Source organism: Diadema setosum, chromosome 6, assembly GCF_964275005.1.
Source record: "Diadema setosum chromosome 6, eeDiaSeto1, whole genome shotgun sequence".
NCBI lineage: Eukaryota > Metazoa > Echinodermata > Echinoidea > Diadematoida > Diadematidae > Diadema > Diadema setosum.
This window is the reverse complement of record NC_092690.1, coordinates 12,620,101-12,642,435: the sequence shown is the minus strand read 5'-3', so window position 1 is coordinate 12,642,435 and position 22,335 is coordinate 12,620,101. Positions and strand designations below refer to the sequence as shown.

Genomic DNA, 22,335 nt, shown 5'->3' with positions numbered 1-22,335 from the left:
TCGGTGTCCACCACTATGTAGTGTCGACTCTTGTCACATCCATCATTATTCCATGTTTTCCCGCGCTGGGGTATAATTTCCACATTACGTTGCCTGGTGAGGCGAGTGTTATACCAGAGTCTAACGGAAGCTACGGACCGCATACAACCTGGATGTTTCATGTTTCAAATGGCGATTATTAATCTGATAGGATTCGAGTGGGGCAGGTAAAATCAACGTGGAAACGAAAAGTGGATCCTTCTCTACCCCCCCCCCCCCTCCCCCTCCCGCGCACTTCAGGTTCAACGGCCTAGATGCTATCGCGGTACACTTTCATTCATTCATTCATTCCTGTTTTATTTTCAATTCCAAACAATATACATGGACAACACAGACGTCAAAGTGATGTATTTTATTATTCTTATAACGTATAATGTCGCATGATCCGTAGAAATATATTTGTTTCATCAAGGACTTGATAAAAATGAAATGGAGCGTCTGCTAAAAAGCGAACTTGTATTAGTGCAGTCGATCCCCTCAGTTACTTACGTTATATTTATACAATACATTTATGCAAAGCTTAGAAAACTACAACACATTTCCGAACCGGCGGTGTTACCCCGATTGTCAAAAGTCTCTTCATTCAAACGTTTGTAATATTAATGCGGATATGAAGTCTGACTTCACTCCTTAAAAGGGAAAATCCAGTCCAGATATATATTAGTCTGATAAGAAAGAATAAAATATTACGAGTTCAACGGTATAAATTTGATTGAAATTGGATGAAATTTGAGGAAATTATGACATTTTGTAGTTTCGCTACTTTTTCAGGAAACAGTTCTTGAACGGTCAATATGAATATGTAAATGGCAAAGTTAGCATGTCATCCTCTCACAGCTTACCATACCTATAGTTTGTTCATAACAAATGTTGAAATTTCCAGTTTTTCATTCAAACGCAATTATGCTCGAGGCTCAAGTCCTCGTATATCAAACTGATCACTATACTGAAGTTATTCATTCAGGAATAACATCATGTTACAGACTTCAATGACAGAAACATTAAATTTTCATCATTTCTTTGCACACGATCAATGGAAAATTGTGGGGTTAGACATTGTTAGCTCACTCATTTGCATATTCATATCCACTGCACAAGAACTGTTTCGGAGAAATTGGCAAACTTCAAAATGTCATAAATTCTTTATTTTTCATCCGATTTCAGTCAAATTTTTACCACGGAACTCGTAAGATTTTGTTCTTTTTATCAGACTAACTTATATTTGGACTGGATTCCAATTTAACAGCACCTGTCAATCAATATGCAAAATTCGTGAGGTTTAAGACATCAAGTTGTCCCACTGTGGTTCTGAGAGCTTCTTCACATACATTTACACGAACACGTTCTATCAATGTCGTTGTTATAGTAGCGGGGTGTGTACATATATTTATACTCAATTAAAATTTGAAGAGAAAGAAATAGCTATATAACAATCACTCAAATTGTCGACTTGCTGTTAACCTGATGGATGAAGAAAAAAATTCGGAGTAATATCAGTTGAAGAACAAAATCTTTGTGCATATCATATTGATACGTTAAATGTTAAAATAATAGATTGACATGGTAAAATATGACATCTATATAGTTATTCTGCAGGAGCCACTACATATCAGTCTTTACTTTGGAGAATAATTCATTGGACGGGGTAAAAATAGGGCACTCTGTTCAATGCCCAAACTGTATTTTAAACATAAACACATACACAGCCCCGCACACACGCAAAAATAATATGAGTACGCACATACACGCATAATGCATATATAAAGGCTTACAATAACCGAAAGTCAGAGGTAAATATTTTGAAGTATTGTGGGAGCAAAGTTAAAAGATATAAGAAAAGGCGTCATTTGCTTCAATAATGTGAGAAACCAGTTTTTCCACAATAATATAGAAAATGGAAAAAAACAGAGTAACAACAGCAGCAACAAATTATTTCAAGCAAAAATGTGCCGAGTGATGAAGAGTTTCTTTTCAGTGAAATTACAAATGAGATCACAAATAAAGGCACGGTAAACTCACAGAAAGGATTAATTTACTTTTTTTTTTTATTTCTTTCATTTATGAAATGTTTGATTTTTGGGATGCCTGACAGCAGATAAAACCGTATTCAGCTTCCAGAAAGAAATATTCCCTCGATAAATGCTATTTTCCTTCTTATGCATGATTTTTCTTTTCTTCCCACGACGCATTTCAAGTGTCTGCAAGTCGGTGCATGATGAGGTCTTGTTTAGGGCAGTCGTGAATATCTTTAAAGGGGCATTCCACACGATTTTTTTTTTTGCTGTAAATTTACATCATCGCACATAAATCAACAGTTCAATGCATAGATAATATGTAGAATTTATTGTGGTCCTTGAGCAGAGAAACCAATGCTCTTAAAATCTTATATAAATTACATTGGACAGTGCTGATGACGTAGGAGCCTCACATATTACAGAAATGTAGCAGTGTAATTTCATTACAATATCGCTTGCTTAACAAGTTCTTCTGTGTAGAATCTATTCATGCCTTCTCCTCTTGTTCTACTTCCTTGAGCCCCAACTCAATGCATTCTTATGGTGAGGCTGCCATGTCATCATCCTTGTTCATTGTAATTTGTTACAAATTTTGAAAACATTCTTATTCCCTTTCCCAATCACTATAAATTCTGAAAATCTCTACACGTGTACTCAGTCCGTCAGTGTAACTAATCTAGGTTTATATATATATATATATATATATATATATGTATATATATATATATATATATATATATATTTCAAATGTAAAAGTGTGATAATCATCTGGAGGTCTCCTTTAATACGTGTGTGGAACTCAATGGCCAGGGAGTTTCGCGTATTCCTCCGCGAGGCTTTTGTTCCCGATTTTGCCACGATAGTGTGGGCACTGTGTGGTACAGTGGATAACCCTTGACTTTGAAAAGGAGGTCCTAAGTTCAAGTCTTGCCGAGTCCTTACTTCCGTGGGGAAGACGTTTTTACACCCACAATGTTCCTCTTGATCCGCCACGTGTAAATATTGGTAGGTCTACCTGGCAGTGCCGGGATAATAATAGAGACAAGACCCTCCGGAAGAACAGTAGGAGCTATGTAGTAACTATGCTATGTTATCATCATTATTTATTCATGTCTTCTTTAAAAAAAAAAAAAAAAAAAAAAAAATATATATATATATATATATATATATATATATATATATATAGGGTAGACACACTCAGTTTGCTAATCGCTTTACAATGCCGCCCTATACAGTATGGTATAGTATAGTACACTCTTAGAAAAAAGGTTCTTTCGAGCACCATTAAATGGTTCTCAGCACTGTCACAATAGCGACACCCTTCTAGGTGCTTGTGAGAACCTTTTTTAAATGGTGCTTGTCGGCACCTTTTGCAAAAGGTGCCCATTAGAACCTTTTTCCCGATGAAATGGTGCTCGTGAGTACCATTTAAAAGGTGCCCATGGGCACCTTTTTGACTCTTTTTCAAAAGGTGCTCATGCGAACCATTTCATTGGAAAAGGTTCTAATAGGCACCAATGTTAAAAGGTGCTGACAGGCACCATTTAAAAAAAGGTTCTCACAGGCTCCAAAAAAGGTGTCGCTATTGTGACAGTGCTGAGAACCATTTAATGGTGCTCAAAAGAACCTTTTTCTTTTTTCTTAGGATGTAGTATGTGAATTGATGTCTGTGTATTTTTGGTGTGTTTCACATGCAGTGCTGGTAAGGTGCTTCACTGGCACCATTCTTAAAGGTACATATTATCTGCATTGAAAATGTGCATCACAAACTCAGTTGAAATGAAATGAATTCATCTGAGTTTCATCTCATCAGTCAAACATACCTTCAAAACATGTATATTTAGCAATACATTAGCATGTCATACATTATCATTGACACTGGGAAAAAAAAAAGAGCAAGGATAACACACCCATGCACACACAGTTTCACAAGCATGAATTCATGTATATGACATTCACCAATATTTTTTCATGAAACATTACTCAATAACTGAAAACCATTTGAAATTTGCTCTTTCACAAATTCGCAGAAATGTATTTATTCACCTTCACTTTTACAATCTAAAGGTGAGGTTTGTATTTGTCATGTTATAATCTGTCAAATATTCTTAACAAAATATTTTCATTTGTTCATTAATTTTTTTTCACAATATTTGTCATTTGTGTATCGAACAGTTCTTATAACACCATCACATATCTCTGTACAGATGATATGAAATTAACAAGAGGTGCATCAGGCTTTTGAAATACATAACAAAATTTCTAATTCTCTGTGAAATAATCCCTGCGTGGATGAGATACAGTAATTGTGTCAGTCTTAAGATAGGCAGAAGTCAAGTACATTGCTTAAGTAGTATGAGGCACTTTTTCGACATATTTGCTAGTTTGTTCGGTGTTGTTATTGTGTTTTTTTTTTCTTTTAAAGCATATTTGTCCTAAAAGCAAACTACAAAGGGCAGGAAAATAATTCCATTAAACAGGACCTTTGGTATTGTCACAGAAAACATACATTATATTGCTGGTATGATACTTGGGATAGGATAAGCTTTACACTTCTTCACTTCACTTCACTTTACATTCATAACGTCGAGTACTTGAATTAACTTATCTTTGTTTGTATACGAGTGACCTTTTTGTTGTTGTTCTGCAATTTGAAAGCACATAGACACATCTATACAACTGCAAATACAAGAAGAGTATCAATTTAGGTTAATCATGACTTCTGACAATTTACAGCATGTCCTACGAAAACACACACAAAAAGAAAAGAACACATTGTTTTATAATGTGAAGGATAATAAGAATCCCAAGGGGAAAAGAGCTAGGATACCACACCCACACAGTTTCACAAGCAAGAATGAACAAAATTCCTCAACCATGATCTAAAATATATAACATTGGGAATCAATAAAATTTTACACTTTTTTAAAAGCAGAGCAACAAATTCATTAGAGTAAACTCTGATACAATGCAGGCCTAAAGCTGAGGTTTGAATTTGCTGTCCTATAACCTGCCTATGACAATAATATGTTGTTAGCATTTGTCATTTTGTTCACCAAATTTGCCAACAGTCTTTTAAACACCACCACCACGTACATGTACATTTTGTATTTCTGCAACAGCAATATAAACTGGTGACAAGAGGTGCATCAGTGCTTTGAAATGAATTACATAATCTTCAATTCTCTAGAATACGTAATTCCTGCGTGGGTATGAATGCAATAAGTTTTACCAGTCTAGGTGCAAACTTTAAAAGTGTGCAGAAATCGACCACACAATGACTGGAGAAGTATAAAGAGCATTTTCCGTTTGTGCTTTTAAAGTTTAGAACTATGAATGACTCCACTTCTCAGATTGGCATCTGGTCTGATCTCATTTACGTCTACCCCCCCCCCCCCCCATACAGTTGATTCAAAGCTGTTAAATGCAAATTATAGTGAAACATTATCACTGGTACATTGTAAGTTGCAAATACTGTATTGGGATCATAACAAAACATATGCGACCCTCCATCACACAAACCAACAAAAAGTCGCCTGACATGAATATTTGGTTGACAGCAGATTCTGAAAGAGCAGCTATAAAATATACTATAAGTCAATGCAAACGGACTTACCTATCCTATCTACATATTTCTCAAAGGTTTTCTCTTGCAGCATCAGTGTTTTTTCTTGGACTCAGCTCATTCTTGGCTAGCGTAGGTTTCTGGTCGATGCTGTCAACGGGCTACCGGGATAAAATTGTCATTCTGATCGATGTATTCTTTTGGTCACCCAGCTCATTCTTGACTAGCCCAGGGTTCTGTTTGATGCTCTCAACGGGCTATCACGGGCTGTCATTCTGATCGATGTATCGTCTTAGCCACACAGCTCATTCTCGACTAGCCCAGGGTTCTGGCTTATGCTGTAAATGGGCTATCCCGGGTTCTTATTCTGATCGATGACACACACTTGTGGCCGCCCAGCTCATTCTTGGCTAGTGTTTAGCCTACGGTTCTGGCCGATGTTGTCAACGGTCTGTCACGGCTGTCTCTCTGATCAATGTAGAATCTACCTTTTTCCCTAACCGCTCCAGCGACCCAAACACGTACGTTCTGCTTCATCGTCCCGGCCGGAGTTACTTGTTCCCTGGTTTCTGTGCATGTTGGTGTGTCCACTTCCCTGACATATGAATTGAAATATACAAAAGACCTACACCGCGTTAATAAAACAAAGTCATTGCTATAATTCGATAAACAGAAAACGGCATTACATGACGTGACTCCTTGCTTAGAATAAGCCTGAAAACATACTTAAGAGATTTTGACCAAACACATTTAACAGTCAGGCCTACTGGGCTGTAGACAGACCTCTATTGGCTCTAACGTTTAAATACCGACAGTTAAACGCATACAACAAATTTCCTTATTGCATGTACCGGTATAGACCTTACCCCGGGGCGCTCCTTGTACACAGTTATCTTTGCGTTCGGGCTGTGTTTCGGACTTAGTAGACTTTATAGGCATAAACGTTACATGCAGGCCTATATAGCTAAGTAACTTAGCCCGGCCCAGTCGCTGTAAAAACGTGACAGCCATGCTCCGCCCCGCACGGCGTCTGTTCGGGCTAGCCCATGGGCCATTATTGCTATGCCAAATTTGTAATTGTAAAGTGTTAGGCCTAACATGTTATTGTTAGATCTGGATCTACTGTACCTGGTAAACATTACACAAGATAGCAGCTTCGATCAAATTAGATCGAACATTAGGATCTAGCTAACCGTTAAAGGTTAATCACTGACTGAAAACGAAAACTGAGTGATGAATCTAACTTGATTTTGTGCCAACGAATGTCATCTAAAAATGAAATAAAACCACCTTAAAACTAAAAAGCTTACCTATTCTCCTAAATTGTGATGACTGCCATGGCGAAAATGGAATTGACAGTGACACGTTTCCAGTCCACTTTGACAAAATTAATGTCTAACGTTACCGGGTGCCGTTCGTTTAATGGGTGTGATACTGGTGATGCACTAGCCCGACCAGACCCCGTGCGCTAAGCTAGCACGGGGTCTGACGGTGTGTGATACTATACAAATGATGCACAGGATAGAGTGTGTTAGTGAAGGTGCGGCGCGCTCGAGAGTATTGACAATGGTGCGAACTAACGCCACGAAATAATCCTGTGCATCATTTGTTTTATAAAATGGGTCGAAAACTAACAGCATTATTCACGTACCTATGTGGGTCAATACCAGTCAGCTACATGTAGCACTCGCTCAAAAGTCAAGATGTCCGAAGTTCGTCCCAAACATTTACGCACGTCGCACTCGGAAATCCCGCACATAAGTACTGTACGTACGTATAAGAGTATACGTATGCCACGTACTAGTTATGCACAAGAAAGGCAGCCGGCTGTTGTGGCAGCCCGCGGCCCGAACTAGAAGTTGTTTACAGGATTGACAGCGCGTATAGTAGCGCGTGACGCACTTGTAACAACTGATTGAGTGCGCACTGATTGCACTAGTGTAAACATTGTGACGTACGTCAGGCCAGGGAGGTGGAAGCAAAGAGATTATAACAATCTCTTTGGGTGGAAGAGAGACGATACCTGAAGAAATTAATGCACGCACACGTGACTCATTTCAGCGCTTCCAATTGGCTACATTCTTGAACCCATTTTATAAACATATCTACGGAACCCCATGTATCTACTAAACCCCTCGAACACGGCCACACAACAACAAAACTATTGAGAATTTCGGTAATCATGTAGAAATGCACACCTACCGTTCGCTTCGCCGTTTGTCAATCAAATTGTGTGCAGCTATTGGAGATGCTAAATTGAACCATTATCAGAGAGTTTTAATGGAATTAGAAAGCCGAAAAGAGAAGAAAAATGAGAAATCGGAGTTGAAAAGTACGTCGGTCGCGAACATAGTCTCCGGCGTAGTAAGTAGGCATGGATGTCAGCGTTTATAATCGATGCTGGTAGTCTCTAATTAGCCGCTTACTAACAATATCGAACACGACTTACGCAAAACGTGTAGGGCCTACTTTCTTTTTCGTATTTTTTTTCTCATTTTCATTGCCACTATCAATTTATATCATGATTATCAGTATCTGAATATCTGATCATCCATCATGCTACGCTGACACAGGGCGTACTTTTGAGACAAAATTAGCTACTTCTTCTGTAATTGGCTATGAAATTTCATGAAACCGTCAGATATGGTCTATTTGACATTTCTGATAGCCAAAAGAAGTTTTCATTTACAAACTGAGGAAGGAAATGGTAGGTGTGCATGGTGTGCATTTCTACATGATTACCAGAATTTCTACATTCTTTTCACAAATTTTACGAATCACTCACGTGAATTGAGATACTTGGACTATGAGCATGGTATTTCAGTCCATAGTGAGCCCTCACGCAACATACACTGAGCAAAAAGTCCAATCTTAACCCGGAATGCTGTGATCATCGCGGGGCGGGGCGGTTACTGTACACAGTCCTACAGTGCAGTGCAGTACTAGTATGTGTACGTTTACGCGTACGCATATCTGATCGAGCGCTAAAATTGGATGGTGGCAGCTGTCAGTTGGCACGCAGCCAAGAGAAGTCTTTAGTCTACGATAAAAACAATATGTACTTTTTATTATTACAGCAGTAGAAACACATACAATATTTTTGTACAATACCACAGTTTTGGTGATTCTTTCATCTGGCATTCGAATATACAGCAAGGGGGAAAATTAAAAGTGGACCTAAAGATATTGTTTGACCTACAAGAGTACCACAAATAACACTCGGGGACTGGGTCGCATACTAGCAAATGGTGACGAACGGAACCATTTCGATTGGGAACCATTTATAGGTGCTCATCAGAACCATTTTGCGAGAACCATCTGATGAGAACCATTTTGGAGCCGACGAGAACCATTTGAGAATACAAAACAGCGTAAATAAGAGAAACAAACTTAACTTTACTTCCGTTAAGTATTGTACGATTTTCCAATTTAATTATCAATATAATAATTGTAATTATTGTCATAATATTAACTATCATTATCTACACTTTTATTACCACTACATGTATTATTATTATTTTCATAATCAATAACATCATCATGAATATCCAAAGTGACTTTCTCATAAGCTTTACGGATTGCTTCTTGAGGGTTTTACGTCACTGTGACGTATATTAATCCATATATATGAGAGCGCGGCTGTAGTGCATCTTGTTGCGTGGTTTGGTTCTATTTTGTTGATGGCATCTGGGTTATGGAGTTATGTTGGAGGTGGGTGACCCAAAGGTTGATTATTTCCAGCTCAGGCACGTGTAAGGTCAAACAGACCCACACTCGATCACCGATACGGAATAGCGATTAGCACATGGATATGACATTTCGCCATCCCGTTTTATCGTTGTTGTTGTTTGTTGTCGTTTAATGTGTGACCAAAGCTTTCAGAGTAATGCCTGTAGTCTGTTTTCAAGTCTTAGAGTACATGTCGTTTGTCTTGTTTGTGTTTCCTTGTACCCTATTCTCTTCTCGGTGTGCGTCATAAGAAGCAAGTTCAAAGACGATATTCCATGGCTATGCTTGAGGAGTTGACCTATTATTTTGTGACATCTATTAAATGTGACCAGAGAAACAGTATTCATCAGCGAAGCAGGATCAAACATGTCCAGCACAGCGGAAAGGTCGCGACGTTTCCTATCATAATAGAGTTCGCTTACACGGACCTTTCCTCCAATTTGATATTTTAAAGAATGATGTTACCTTTAAAGCATCAGGAGTTGTGTGGTTTAAGGCTCTAGATTTAAAATCAGGAAATTACGAGTTCAAATCCTGCATTGAGAAACTGATAATCTCCATTTTAAACTGTGCTTCCGGATTGTTCTTTATTTCTTTTGTCCCCCCCCCCCCCCCCAGCGCGTAGAAACATAGATTACCATGCGGTGCATAATCAATGTACAATTATTTAATGTTCATAGTCATTATGATTATAATGAGATGTTATTGACATTATCAATTTCGTGGCTGTGGATTATTGCATTGTTATTATAATCCTAATATTCATTATAGTCGTGTAATATAGTTGCAAATACTAGAAGAAGCAGTAGTAGGCCGTTGTAATTTGCTCATTTTAACATTTCCAAAACGACATTTCCTACTTTTTTAATTGATCAGGCACTTCACTTGTCTTTTTAGCGACATGTCTATAATGCATAAGCTTGCCCGACGTACTCCAGTCTACGGAATTCAGGCTCAAACAAAAAATTAACTTGGGCACAGTTTCATGAAAGTCGTGTGACCTGACAAGTTGTCACTCTTTGAAAATTTCAGTAAAATCCTTGGTTTTGATTGGCTGAGATGCTCTGGTCACTGACTGTTACTATGGTAATTGTCAAAGACTGACAACTTGCCAGGGCTTTCAAATCTCATAAACCGGTGCCCAGGTGACCGAATGGCTCGTCAATTAACAATTGGGAAAGCTTCCATTTCACCGCCTCGCATTTGTTGTAATTTTCGATGCATTTTTTTTTTTTTTTTAGTATTGTAAACAACGGTAAAGTTTTGATATCAAGAGCACTTTCTGCGCGGAAGATGATATCATGTTCATGATAAACTGAGCTGTAAACATGTTTATACCGCACCGTTATCCATTTTGATGAAATGTTCAAAGCGCTTCCCTCGTCCTTTAAAGAAGGATGCATTCAGATTTTACCCGCATAACGTACACTTTTATTGTACATAGAGATCATCATTGTGACACCTCCCAATGACACACATGTGTAATTCATCCCAGTATAGCTTCTTGGAGCTGCAAGAGGGATTACAGTATCAAGTTAGTATCAAGTGACAAAACAGAAATGATAATGACAATATTATTATCATCATCAGTATTATTATTACGTATATTATTGTTATCATTATTACCATTATCATCATTGTATTAAAACCTTTTTGGTTTTGCCGAATGCTAGGCGTTAATGGCCACTTTTTTTGTTCTTAGTTTTACTGTCTGGTTGATCACGCTGGCAAACATCATTTATAAGGATAATACTTGAATCATTAAAACATCATGGTTCTTTTCTTAGATAATTAAAAAAAAGTGCTTGCTATCGCAACAAACTTTTTTCTTCTGCTCGTTCGCAAAGGCAAACTGTTTTATTGCCGTTTAGTTTGTCAATTTGTTTTCTCTTATTTCCTCTCAAAGCAAGCAGGTCTGTGTCGGATATCCGAAGAAAAGTATATAGTTATCTTATCCCGAGAAACACTGGGTCATTGGCTGCCTTAGAATTTGTGCAGCTTTCTTTTTAATCCCTTTTGACAACACACATTGGTTAACAACAGACTTCAAAAAAACTTTCCGCCTCGCCCAATATTCGGCTTGTTCTTTAATTAACAACGAGTGCTCTGGCTGTACAGGCGCACGCTGTACATTAATCTCTGGAGCAACCCAACGTGGCTATAGTAATTCTTTCAAGATTGCATCTTTTCTTTATTCCTTTCTCCTTCTTTTTCCTCCTTCTCTTTTCCCTGAGTTCTTGTACACTTTTTTTTTTCATTTTTAAGATGCATAGCCGGTCCTAAACTTCACACGAAAGCAACAAAATAGGAAACTTATCAATTAAGAATAACATTCAATGATTAAAAAGATCTATTTCTATAATGTGACACGGAAAGCTATATCAATAATTATGAATGCCATGACACACAAATTTTGATAACTGATAGGAGAGAGTCATGTTTGTAAAGTCACCATCATGGTCACAGCATAATTAAACACTTACTTACAAGAATGAAACTAATAACAATGAAATATTCCATTTTGGGTCATCAAACTTTTATTAACTCACTTGAATTAATTACATAAAAATAAATATTTGTAATTCAAGTCAATTCAATTCATGGTTTATCAAAATTATTGATGGGCTTAATTGCGATAATTGTGCACTGCTTAATCTATAGTCTATTAAAGCACAAAATATGAAATTAGTGTATGATTGTACTTTACATTCCACATATTTGTTACAGTTTTAAGTAACGTAATTAGTTAATCATAAAACTAATAGTGAATGGATAAATACGTGCTTATTAAACACTTTATCTAAACATCTAATCAAGAGCACTTTCATATGAGATGTACAAAAATAAGTTCACAATTGAAATGTAACACAATTAAAATTAAAAAAAAAGATCTTAGCTGTTAATATAATAAGATACAGTATACAATACTGCTGATACTATATATTTTGTTTTACTTATTTCAAAATCAAATGAAATTAAAGCCTAATATGAAAAATCTTAACTTTTCGAAAATGATAAAAATAACGAATTATCTATTCATATCAATTTATATCATTTTCTTTGATATGATTTTGTCTGTATTTTGTAGGGGGACTACATTTTAATAACAGGCAGTGCTTCTAAGTCTTCCCCTCCGCATTTGTACGTGGCGTAATTTTATCTAAAAATATCACAATATTTTGTATATATCATACTCTGTATAGTTATGATATAATGTCCACTATGTGTTATACTCTATATATTTATGATATACTGTCCACTATGTGGAAAATGAATAAATTTCTTTTCATTTCATTATCTCGCATCTACTTTCCTTTCTAGGAGTTATCGTGAACAATGAATGAGTCCGTGGCGATGGATTTGAACTCCACCTACCAGGAATCAGCTGACTACATGTATTTCGTCGATTATGTGCGGGAAAAGGTCTTTCCCCAGACCCACGAATGGTTCATCATTGCCCTCTACGCGCTTATCCTTCTTCTCGCGCTGGGCGGGAATACGCTGGTGTGCTACGCGGTCCTGCGAAATGAGCACATGCGCACCGTAACGAACTACTACATCGTCAACCTCAGCGTGGCGGACATTCTCGTCTCTCTCCTCTGCCTGGGACCGACAGCAGCTGTTGACGTCACGGAGACTTGGTGGCTGGGCAAAGTTGGGTGTAAAGTTATACCGTTCTTTCAGGTAAGCAGTTTGGTGAACGCCACGAGCTCGACACCCACGAGCCATAAAGCCCACGTGTCATGATCGAACATGAGTTATACAACCCACATGTTATACAGCTCAGGGGTTAATAGCCCACGAGCTCGATATCAAGTAAAGTAGACCCACGGGCTATATTGTCCACGAGCTATACAATAGGTAAACAAGGCCCGCGTGTTAGACATGAGAAAAATAAGGCCCACGAGCTCGACATTACATCATGGGGCTAATCATCCAGGGTCAAGATCGTGGACCTTTTTCACCAAGTGTCAAGCTCGTGGGCCTTGTCAGCCTAGTGTCGAGCTCATGGGCTTTAATTGCCCAGTGTCTATAGTTTGTGGGCCTGTATGATTTATGAGTGTATGACTCATGGACCTTTTTTTTTTTTTTGCCGAGCTCGTAGGCCGTATTACCCGTCCAGGTGTTTTGCTCGTGGGTTATCATGAGGGGGTCATCCCACAAGACCGACACCCACGAGTTCGACATTGAAAACAGGTCAATGATTCATACAGCTCACGAGTCATATAGCCCACGTGTTCGACACTAGGTAAAAACAGCCCACGAATTCGACTCGGGGCTTAATGTGTCGGTCATGGCAGTATATACATTGAATTTTACAATTATTTACTACTTTTCGAGGATTGTTGATTTTATCGGGTATAGTTGATTTTACATTCCCGATGGATCTCAACCCCATATGTTATGACTCGAGAAGCTTGCTGCGGGAGTCATAGCTGTAGCTTTGAGTTGAGATCCTGACACTGCCTGAGGACAATAATATCAATAATGCCGCGAGTAGAAGCAGTCTATATTTGTTTTATATACGAAACGAAATTACAGGAGCATTCTGGACACTTTATGTAATTTCACTTACACTTAAAATAGAAGAAAATAACAAATAAATAGTATGGAAGCACACACACAGGCGAATATACGCTCGGGGGAAACGAAGACCAAAAGTCCGGTGTTAAATAAGAAACTGGTGTTAAATTTCCGGTGTTCATTTATGGTGTTAAATTAACACCTCCGGGTGTCATTTCAAAATATAAAATTGTTTTTGAATAGTTTCTTAGTTACTGTTCTTCTCGTTGATTTTGAACTTTAACAAGACGACCAAGAATGTTCAGATAAAGTACTTGATTTTTGAAGAAAAAAAAAAATTGTGAACACATTTACATCACAGTAACACCAGTTGGTGTGGTCTCCTATTAAAGCTGGACGGGTGTTAATCCATTCGCAATAACACCAGCAATATCAAATCAACACCATGTGATGTCATTGTTGAATTAACATCAGCGCAGTGTCAAAAATATCGCCAGCTACAGTGTCAAATTAACACCACGAAGTGCCGGGTGAACACTTTTCAACACGATCACAACATACTTTCTACACCTGTGGGTGCTTTTTGGTCCTCTATTGACACTTGATGTGTGTTAGATTTAACACCCATGGTGTTAAATCGAACACCGATGTTTTTGCAGTACAACCACTATCCATTGGCATGGCACAGTAATTTACATGAAATAAATCATGCAGCTGAGATGGAAAAAGACAGCAAAACCAAATGTTATGTAAATGCTCTCTACTAACCAAACAAAATTGTCTTTCATTTTCGTTTGTTATACAGCAAAACGTATACTACTGCGAGAGCCGTTTGGCATGAAGGTGCAGTTTGGCTATACAGAGTGTATACTATGAAGCTGCGGTGCGAACAATAATTATTTCTTAGTTTACGCCCGTGATTTCACCCAATCGAAATCGAGGACTCATCAAAACCTGATGTATGGATAATAGATATCAGTTATTGATAAGGCCCAAAGTTTGGAAATTTTTGCAAGGGAGAGAGACCACTCTTGTAAGTATTATAAAGTAGGACAATGCCATTCGAAGATGGATGTAGATATACACTAAATCCATTTTTTTTTTCATTTTTAGAAGCGCCATGAACATCGAAAGGCGGACCTGTTACTGTTGTGTTTGTGTGTCGATCCGGCATGTTCAGAATATAGATTCTATTGCTAAACACGTTAGTAATCATAGTTATGACCCCGTAACTTTTGCTGGTGTTTTGCCGAGGCTTATTGATACCCGAAAGACAATTCTGCAACGCACCTCACAACTTGTGTGATTGTGTTGTATGTCGATGATGGGGAGACAAGAGCAAATATTAGATTCCAGCTTTAGCAGTAATCAGCCAGCAAAATTGGCATACCTTGCATAGAGCTCGCGTCACGTGTTGTCTGGGCGTCACGGGTCGCTTGACTTTACACATCGCACTTCTCGATGTTTGACGCATTAGCATCAGCACGGCGAAGCGCGGTGGAATATTTAACACAGAGTATTAAAGCCGCAAAAAACAGCTTGGTATGATATCTGTCCTGCGATCGAGTTCCATCACGCTCGCATCACGGAGAACAATAGGAGGAATCCTCACTTGATAATGAAATGAAATGAAATGAAATGAAATGAAATGAAATGAAATGAAATGAAATGAAATGAAATGAAATGAAATGAAATGAAATGAAATGAAATGAAATGAAATGAAATGAAATGAAATGAAATGAAATGAAATGAAATGAGATGAGATGAAATGAAATGAAATTTATTCATATTCCACATAGTGGACATTATATTATGATAAAATATACAGGGTATAACACATAGTGGATATAATATCAATACTATACAGAGTATATTACATGTATATACAAAATATCGTGATATTCTGAGATAAAATCACACCATGTACAAATGTGGAGGGGACTACTTAGAAGCACTGCTTGTTAAATGTAGTCCCCCTACAGATTATAGACAAAATAATATCAAAGATAAGGCTGAGTGGAATAACAAAAACACCATATATACACTATTTACAAGGGCACAATTATTATGAACCGTACTATGGATATACAACAAGTCATGTATATGTTACAAAGCAAAGGTTTATGTATAAAGTGTTTACAGTGTACATTATATACCATTAGAATAATGAATGAAACAGAAGATAACCTTCCGAGTATACTTAATGAAAGTGCTTCTATAGAAAACATTGATTGAAGTATACATACGTTTTATTACCATAAAACTGTTTATCAATACTTATCAAGAAACAAAGTTTTGAGCTTATACTTAAAGCTATTCAAGCTCTGAGCTTGTTTTAGTGAACGATCAAAGGAATTCCAAAGCTTAGGACCAGTAAACATGAAATTTCTGTTACCAAAACTAGTTCTATTTTTAGGAAGATGATAATCATTCGCATTCCTTGTTGAGTAATTATGTATAACATTATTTTTTCGAAACATTTCCTAAAATACAGCAGGGGTAGCGTTAATTTCTACATTGTACATAAAACAACCCAGCTGAAGACGATATAAATCAGTAATCTTAAGAATACGGTTTTCTTTAAACAAGACATCAGTGTGTGATCTATAAGCGGTATTGCATATCAAACGCATCGCTCTTTTCTGCAAGAGAAGTACCCTGTCCATTTTTGTTTGTATTGCATTTCCCCATGCCATTACGCCATAATTAAGGTAAGGAAGAATAAGAGTTGAATATAACATAAGAAGCACTGACTTGGGGAGAATCCGTTTAACGTGATTATTTAACGTTTGTGTAAGAAAAAACAAGAACATTTAAGGACAGAAACGTCATGTACCGTGAGTTATGGTTTGTACTTTTCGATGTTTTGGTTTATTGAATAGCTTGGCTTATTCCCGTGTTTCCATACCTTTTTTTTTCTTTTAGCACAATCCAGTTACCATTATTGGTGTGTATGTTAACCTTAACTATGAGTTGAAATCTACAGGAGATATTGGACTATTGGACATTCAATCAACGTAAACGAAATCTTTGTTGGAAACTATATTCTTATTTTACTGTCAGTCTTTTCTTATATAAAAATCAAATGCATACACAACACAATAATTTCTGATATTTAGGCGGACATGTACATAATATATACACACAAATGTGTATGTGTGTGTGTTTGTTTGTGTGTTTGAGTGCGTATTGTGCTCGTGCACAAAGAGAGCCATGGAGGGAGAGAGAGAGAGCGCTTCCTGAAAACCATTAAGCCGTCTATAAAACAATATCAAATATTTTCGCTGCCGTAAACCTGTCACTGTGAATACAAGTGGAGTCTTTATGAGATTTGCCAATTTGAAACTTCCATGAACCCGCGTCCTAAAACCGAAGCTATGTATAGACGTTGTCTCCCCCCACCCCCTCCCCACCCTCTCCACCGCGCGATCGTCCTCGGAATATTACGTAAGAAAGTGGACGCGTGGCCTCAACTTGTTGGTCGTAAAGCTCATCACCGAAGAAATTAGTCACCCGCATTAGTGAACGGCATCATGAAGGATTAGAATGTCTGGAATCTTTTCATTGATAAATGATGTTACTTACACTGAGCGGCATGTACTGCGGAATTATTCTTGAGACTGTGACGAGACGAGGTCGCAGTTTTAAACAATGTGCGCAAAAAATCGTGATGGGAGTGGGAAAATAATTGTGTAAAGCGATTTTATCGCATAAGAAGGAGATAAGTTTGCATTGCAGTGACGTAACGATGCGAAGAAGTCTGAAAACTGTACATGCGCAACGGTTGATAGATTTTTATCATATCAAGCATTCTTTTTTTTTTTTTTTAGGACTTAGGACGGTCACTTTGTTTCATTGTGTTCTTGGGTATCTAATTTCAAAACAAATTTCTCTTAGAATTGTTTGCTCTTTAATATTTCAGGAGTGGATTCTAATTATCTCGTCAAAAAGATAAATTCTGAAGCCACCATCTAAATCCAAACTATAACATCCCTTCAAGAGGAGACATTCAACTCATCCACCAGATTTTGGAGTCATTCTTTGGGATAGCACTAAACACACTGTTGATAATACATAAACTTTACTGCCATTCGATGTCAGGTCACGAGCTTTTAACCTGACAAAAATTGATTCCTAATGACTTTGTTACGAGTATATTATTAACACCTCCATCACGCAATTGTTGACGTCCTGATAACATAAAGACAGGAGAGAGAAAAAGAAAGAGAGAGAGAGAGAGAGAGAGGGCGGTTGGGAAGTGTGGTGGGGTGGGGCTTAGGAATGCGAGTGTTAGCTTGGCTAACGGCCCTGAAAGTCCGCTGACCATTTATCATTTCGTCGACACTTCAATAGACGCGCCTCAGTAAACCGTATCCTCCGACCAGTCTTCCAGTATTATGATACAGGAGCGATTTAAAGTGATGACGCCGCACCGTGCATTGCGTCTCTATTCGGACCACACTGTGCCACCGCATCGCTGCGCGCACTCAGTCTGCTGGCAGACAACAAAATGTGAGAAGAAAACGCGGGCACTTTATTCGTCTTCAGAAGATATCAACTCATTATTTTTAATTATTTTTGCTTTGATTTATTCTGTTGCTTCTGTAAATGAGCTAAAGGCAGTGAAGCTTAATCTGCCATTTTATTTCAACACATTGTTACATATTCACACACACACATACACCCACGCTCGCGCGCGCGCGCACACACACACACACACACACACATATGTATATGTATATATATATATATATATATATGTAGCATGCCCCCCCCCAAAAAAAAAAAAAATTACAATCAGATTTTCGCATTGATAACATCCAATATGATTGATTATCTTGTCTAAATGCTACTTCAGGGTCTTAAAATATAACATTTTAGCTCTATTTTGCAGAAAACCCCATTAGATTTGGTTGAGCGGTCACAGAGAAATGTGGATTGTTGTCAAGCATGTCATGAGTCTGATTCTTCCAAGTTTAGCACTTCGATAATCTTGTGTGTCAATACAATACACAGAACTTGGAGGGAAGAGATTCCCGACATCCTCTACAAAATTCCTCATTTCTCTTTGACCACTGAAGCCAATAGAATGGGGTTTTCTGTAAGATGTGGGCAATGAGTTATAGTTTCATACCCTAAATTTGTATGTAGATTGATTCTATATTTTTAAAGATATCATTGCGGAGGGTCCCATTGTAACCTTTTTTTTTTGTAACCTTTTTTTTTTGGGGGGGGGGGACATACTGTATATTGATATGTATACGTATATACCTATTGATTATGTATACATTAATTGCATGCAGTGTGTTTATAAATACATGCACATGCAGATACATTAATGTGCATGGGTGTGTGTGTGTGTGTGTGTGTGCGTGTTTTTTTTTTCTGATTTTTTTTTTCAAACTAAACCATATTAGCAGTTTGATTAACAGTGTTGCTGGTTGCAATAGGGGATCGCTGGCTTCCCGATCCAGAACCCCGTGGACCATACAGGATGTGCATGAGTTCAGTGATCAATTATTGGTCGTAAATCCGTTCCACCGCGCTGATATTTTGAAAGTGAAACGCGCTGATCATAAATCCCATCGCGAAGCAGAGCAATTTCTGGAATTGTCACCATGGTTTAAATCAAAACTATCTTCTCCAGGGGAGAAGAGGGGGATGGGGGGGGGGGGGGTTGGATGGATGGGTAGGTGGGATGTCACTACAAGAAAAAAAAAGAGTCAAAGTTTATAATCAAATACTTCTACTAAGATGATACAATGACCGGTTTCACTCGCACGCCAATGAACCAGTGAGTCCATGTATATGGTTTCAGCATAACGACCATGCTGATAATTATGATATTCTGATACGGCCTGCTTTGTGTCGTCACTTGTAAATGCATTGATCAAAAACATTTCGGCACGCATAAAATCACGTCATGAAACATTCGCCCTGGATTTGTTTACTCACTATCAACACAGCGGTGACATACAAAGTAAATATTGCATGCTGCGACACAGGAAACAGACGGAAATGCGGATAATAAATAATTACCTGGGAGGCAGCTATATAGAGTGGAAAAGATATATTGACTCAGGTAGACACGATCAGACAAGAATTAGAATGAGATAGAGAGAAAGAAAGAGAGAGAGGGAGGAGGGAGGGAAAATCAGAATGAAAGACAGGGGCTAGAATAGGGTTGATCTTGCAAAACACGCAACGCTATGTGCGCAGGGCTTTCGCTATTTTTTGAAGAAATCAAATCTGTTTCTCCACTTGTTAGACAAATTAGACAAATAAACAAACAAATAAACACACAAAAATACGATGTGACAACGATCAATGAATGTGATGAAAATATGATATAGATTATGCAATCTTTTATATCCTGGAGGGACAAAGAGATTTATGCTGATAACTCTAAGAAATCAATAGATTTACCCCTAATCTACAGCAATAGAATAAAAACATTAAGTTTTGTCAGAAATGAAAGGATCGTGATTTAATAATATTAATGAAAGTGATATGTGTCTCTTGAAGGGGTGCATAAATAACAAAGACACAGGATGTATATAGGGTCTTTTACACAAGTTTAAATGTGCAGGGAAGTGACGACCGGATTACCCCGAAATGCAATTGAAGGAAAAGAATCTAAACTGAAGAAAAGTGAAGTCGTGTGCATGTGGTAGAAGAGAGACTTCGCGAGAATTAGGATATACTAGGGAGGTAGTTTTAAAATGGGCAGTGGAAGTCATTTAAAGTTAGAACGCTTCATTATGTCTCACCTGTCACGCATTCTTTCTGCACCAATAAGAAAAAACGCCCTTTCTGCACTAGCTGTCACCCTGTAGGAGCGGCTTTAGGGTAATATACTTCCCCCTCTTCCCGTCCCCCCCCCCCCCATGTCTCACATGTTCCATGCACTGATTTAGATTCCGCCTTAAAGCCTCCCTGCGCTGTGTTGACCTACGCGTAATGATACTTCCAGACTAGCTTTAAAGCCCAAGTCACCCATTTTTCGGCAAAGACCATCAGGAATTAGAGTAATATTGAGCAGAGTGCCCATTGGTACAGATTGTGGATAATGGATTTATACAAACAACTTTTAGTCTCGAGTTTGAAGTCTACTTGGTATCTGCCTACTTCATTATTAGACCTTTCACACTAATGTTCAAGGTTACTGTCTAAAAAAGCAATGGGATTTTGGAGGCAGTGGTACTGAAATAGTTAAATCACGTTTTAGCAACTCGTGCTTATATCCTATGGCTTTGAAGGATGTTGATAATGGGATAACATTGATCACACAGACGAGGCTACCCTGAGTGAATTACAGTAGATCGTTGTGTTGACATCAAGATCTATGCAATCGTACATTGAACTCCATTTACATTTGTGTCTACGCCACTTGCTGTGTGTATGTAAGTATTTACAAGCCCCTCAAAGCATGTTCAGCAATGTTAAAGCCTGATACATCGTATTTCTCATTATCGAAATTAACTATGACATCCTAAGAAAGCCTGATTAATTGCCTTTAAAAATAACACCTAACTTGCTGTGATTGGGTGTTTCTGGAATATGAGCAAAACAGCTGAGTATGGGGACAGATCAAAAGTGAAAATTCTCAAAAATATTTGCTATTGATAATGTACTTTTTCGATGAAAAGAAAGAGCAACTGGAATAGGCAATGCTAAAATGTGAGCACTTTCAAAAACTCCTTTTCCATAAGATTAGATGATTGTTTGACCAACATTTATGCGTAATTTTAATTTTCAGATACTACTGCAGTTCTTAATTCATGGATGAAGCCTGGAATCTAATGATAATTTCACGATGCATTCTTTTCACTCACATGCCTTCCCTGAAAAGACGAACCAAACGGGCATTACACTGCTGCTGGCTTGACATAACACATTTTATTTTGCTCCATTTTGCAGCATTTCAAATCTAACCTTTCTTCATACTTTCTGTTTTACTATGCATGCGAGGAATGCATGATATAAACAAAAGTTGTAATTTGTAAAAAAAAAAAAAAAAAAAAAAACACCTAGTTAGGCTTTCTTATTACGTCACATTTGAATGAAACTATTTAGTCCTAAGAACATCAAACTGAAATTGCAAGACATTTTGAGGAGTTTATTTACCTGTGGATATTCACATCATACATTTAGATTCATAATATATTTGTGTATACTTTGAGGGGTCGACATTAACACGGAAATCTTTGAATTTGACATTCTGATGGCCCGAAATAAAAGGAAATAATATAAAAATCCATTTTGAATTAAAGCTGCCCAGTCAGGCCACTACACGATTGGTGGCCCAGCATCAAGTGTTAGTGGCCTCGGGCTACCGGGCCACCGCTAATATGGAGCCTGTATGTGTGGGTGCACGTCACGAGACCGACAATAGCGAGTCATACAGTTTACAAGTCATACAGCCCATGAGTTATACAGCTCACGAGTCATACAACCCATTAG

General features: G+C 37.8%; 1 protein-coding gene across 1 annotated transcript in view; it reads left to right on the top strand.

Moving 5' to 3' along the window:
• The first annotated feature begins 12,684 nt into the window (after positions 1-12,684).
• Positions 12,685-22,335, top strand: part of LOC140229537 (orexin receptor type 2-like) — a 32,499-nt gene continuing 22,848 nt past the window's right edge. Inside the window, exon 1 of the mRNA XM_072309785.1 lies at positions 12,685-13,032. Coding sequence (XP_072165886.1) covers positions 12,685-13,032 — 348 coding nt within the window. The remainder of the gene's footprint in view (positions 13,033-22,335) is intronic.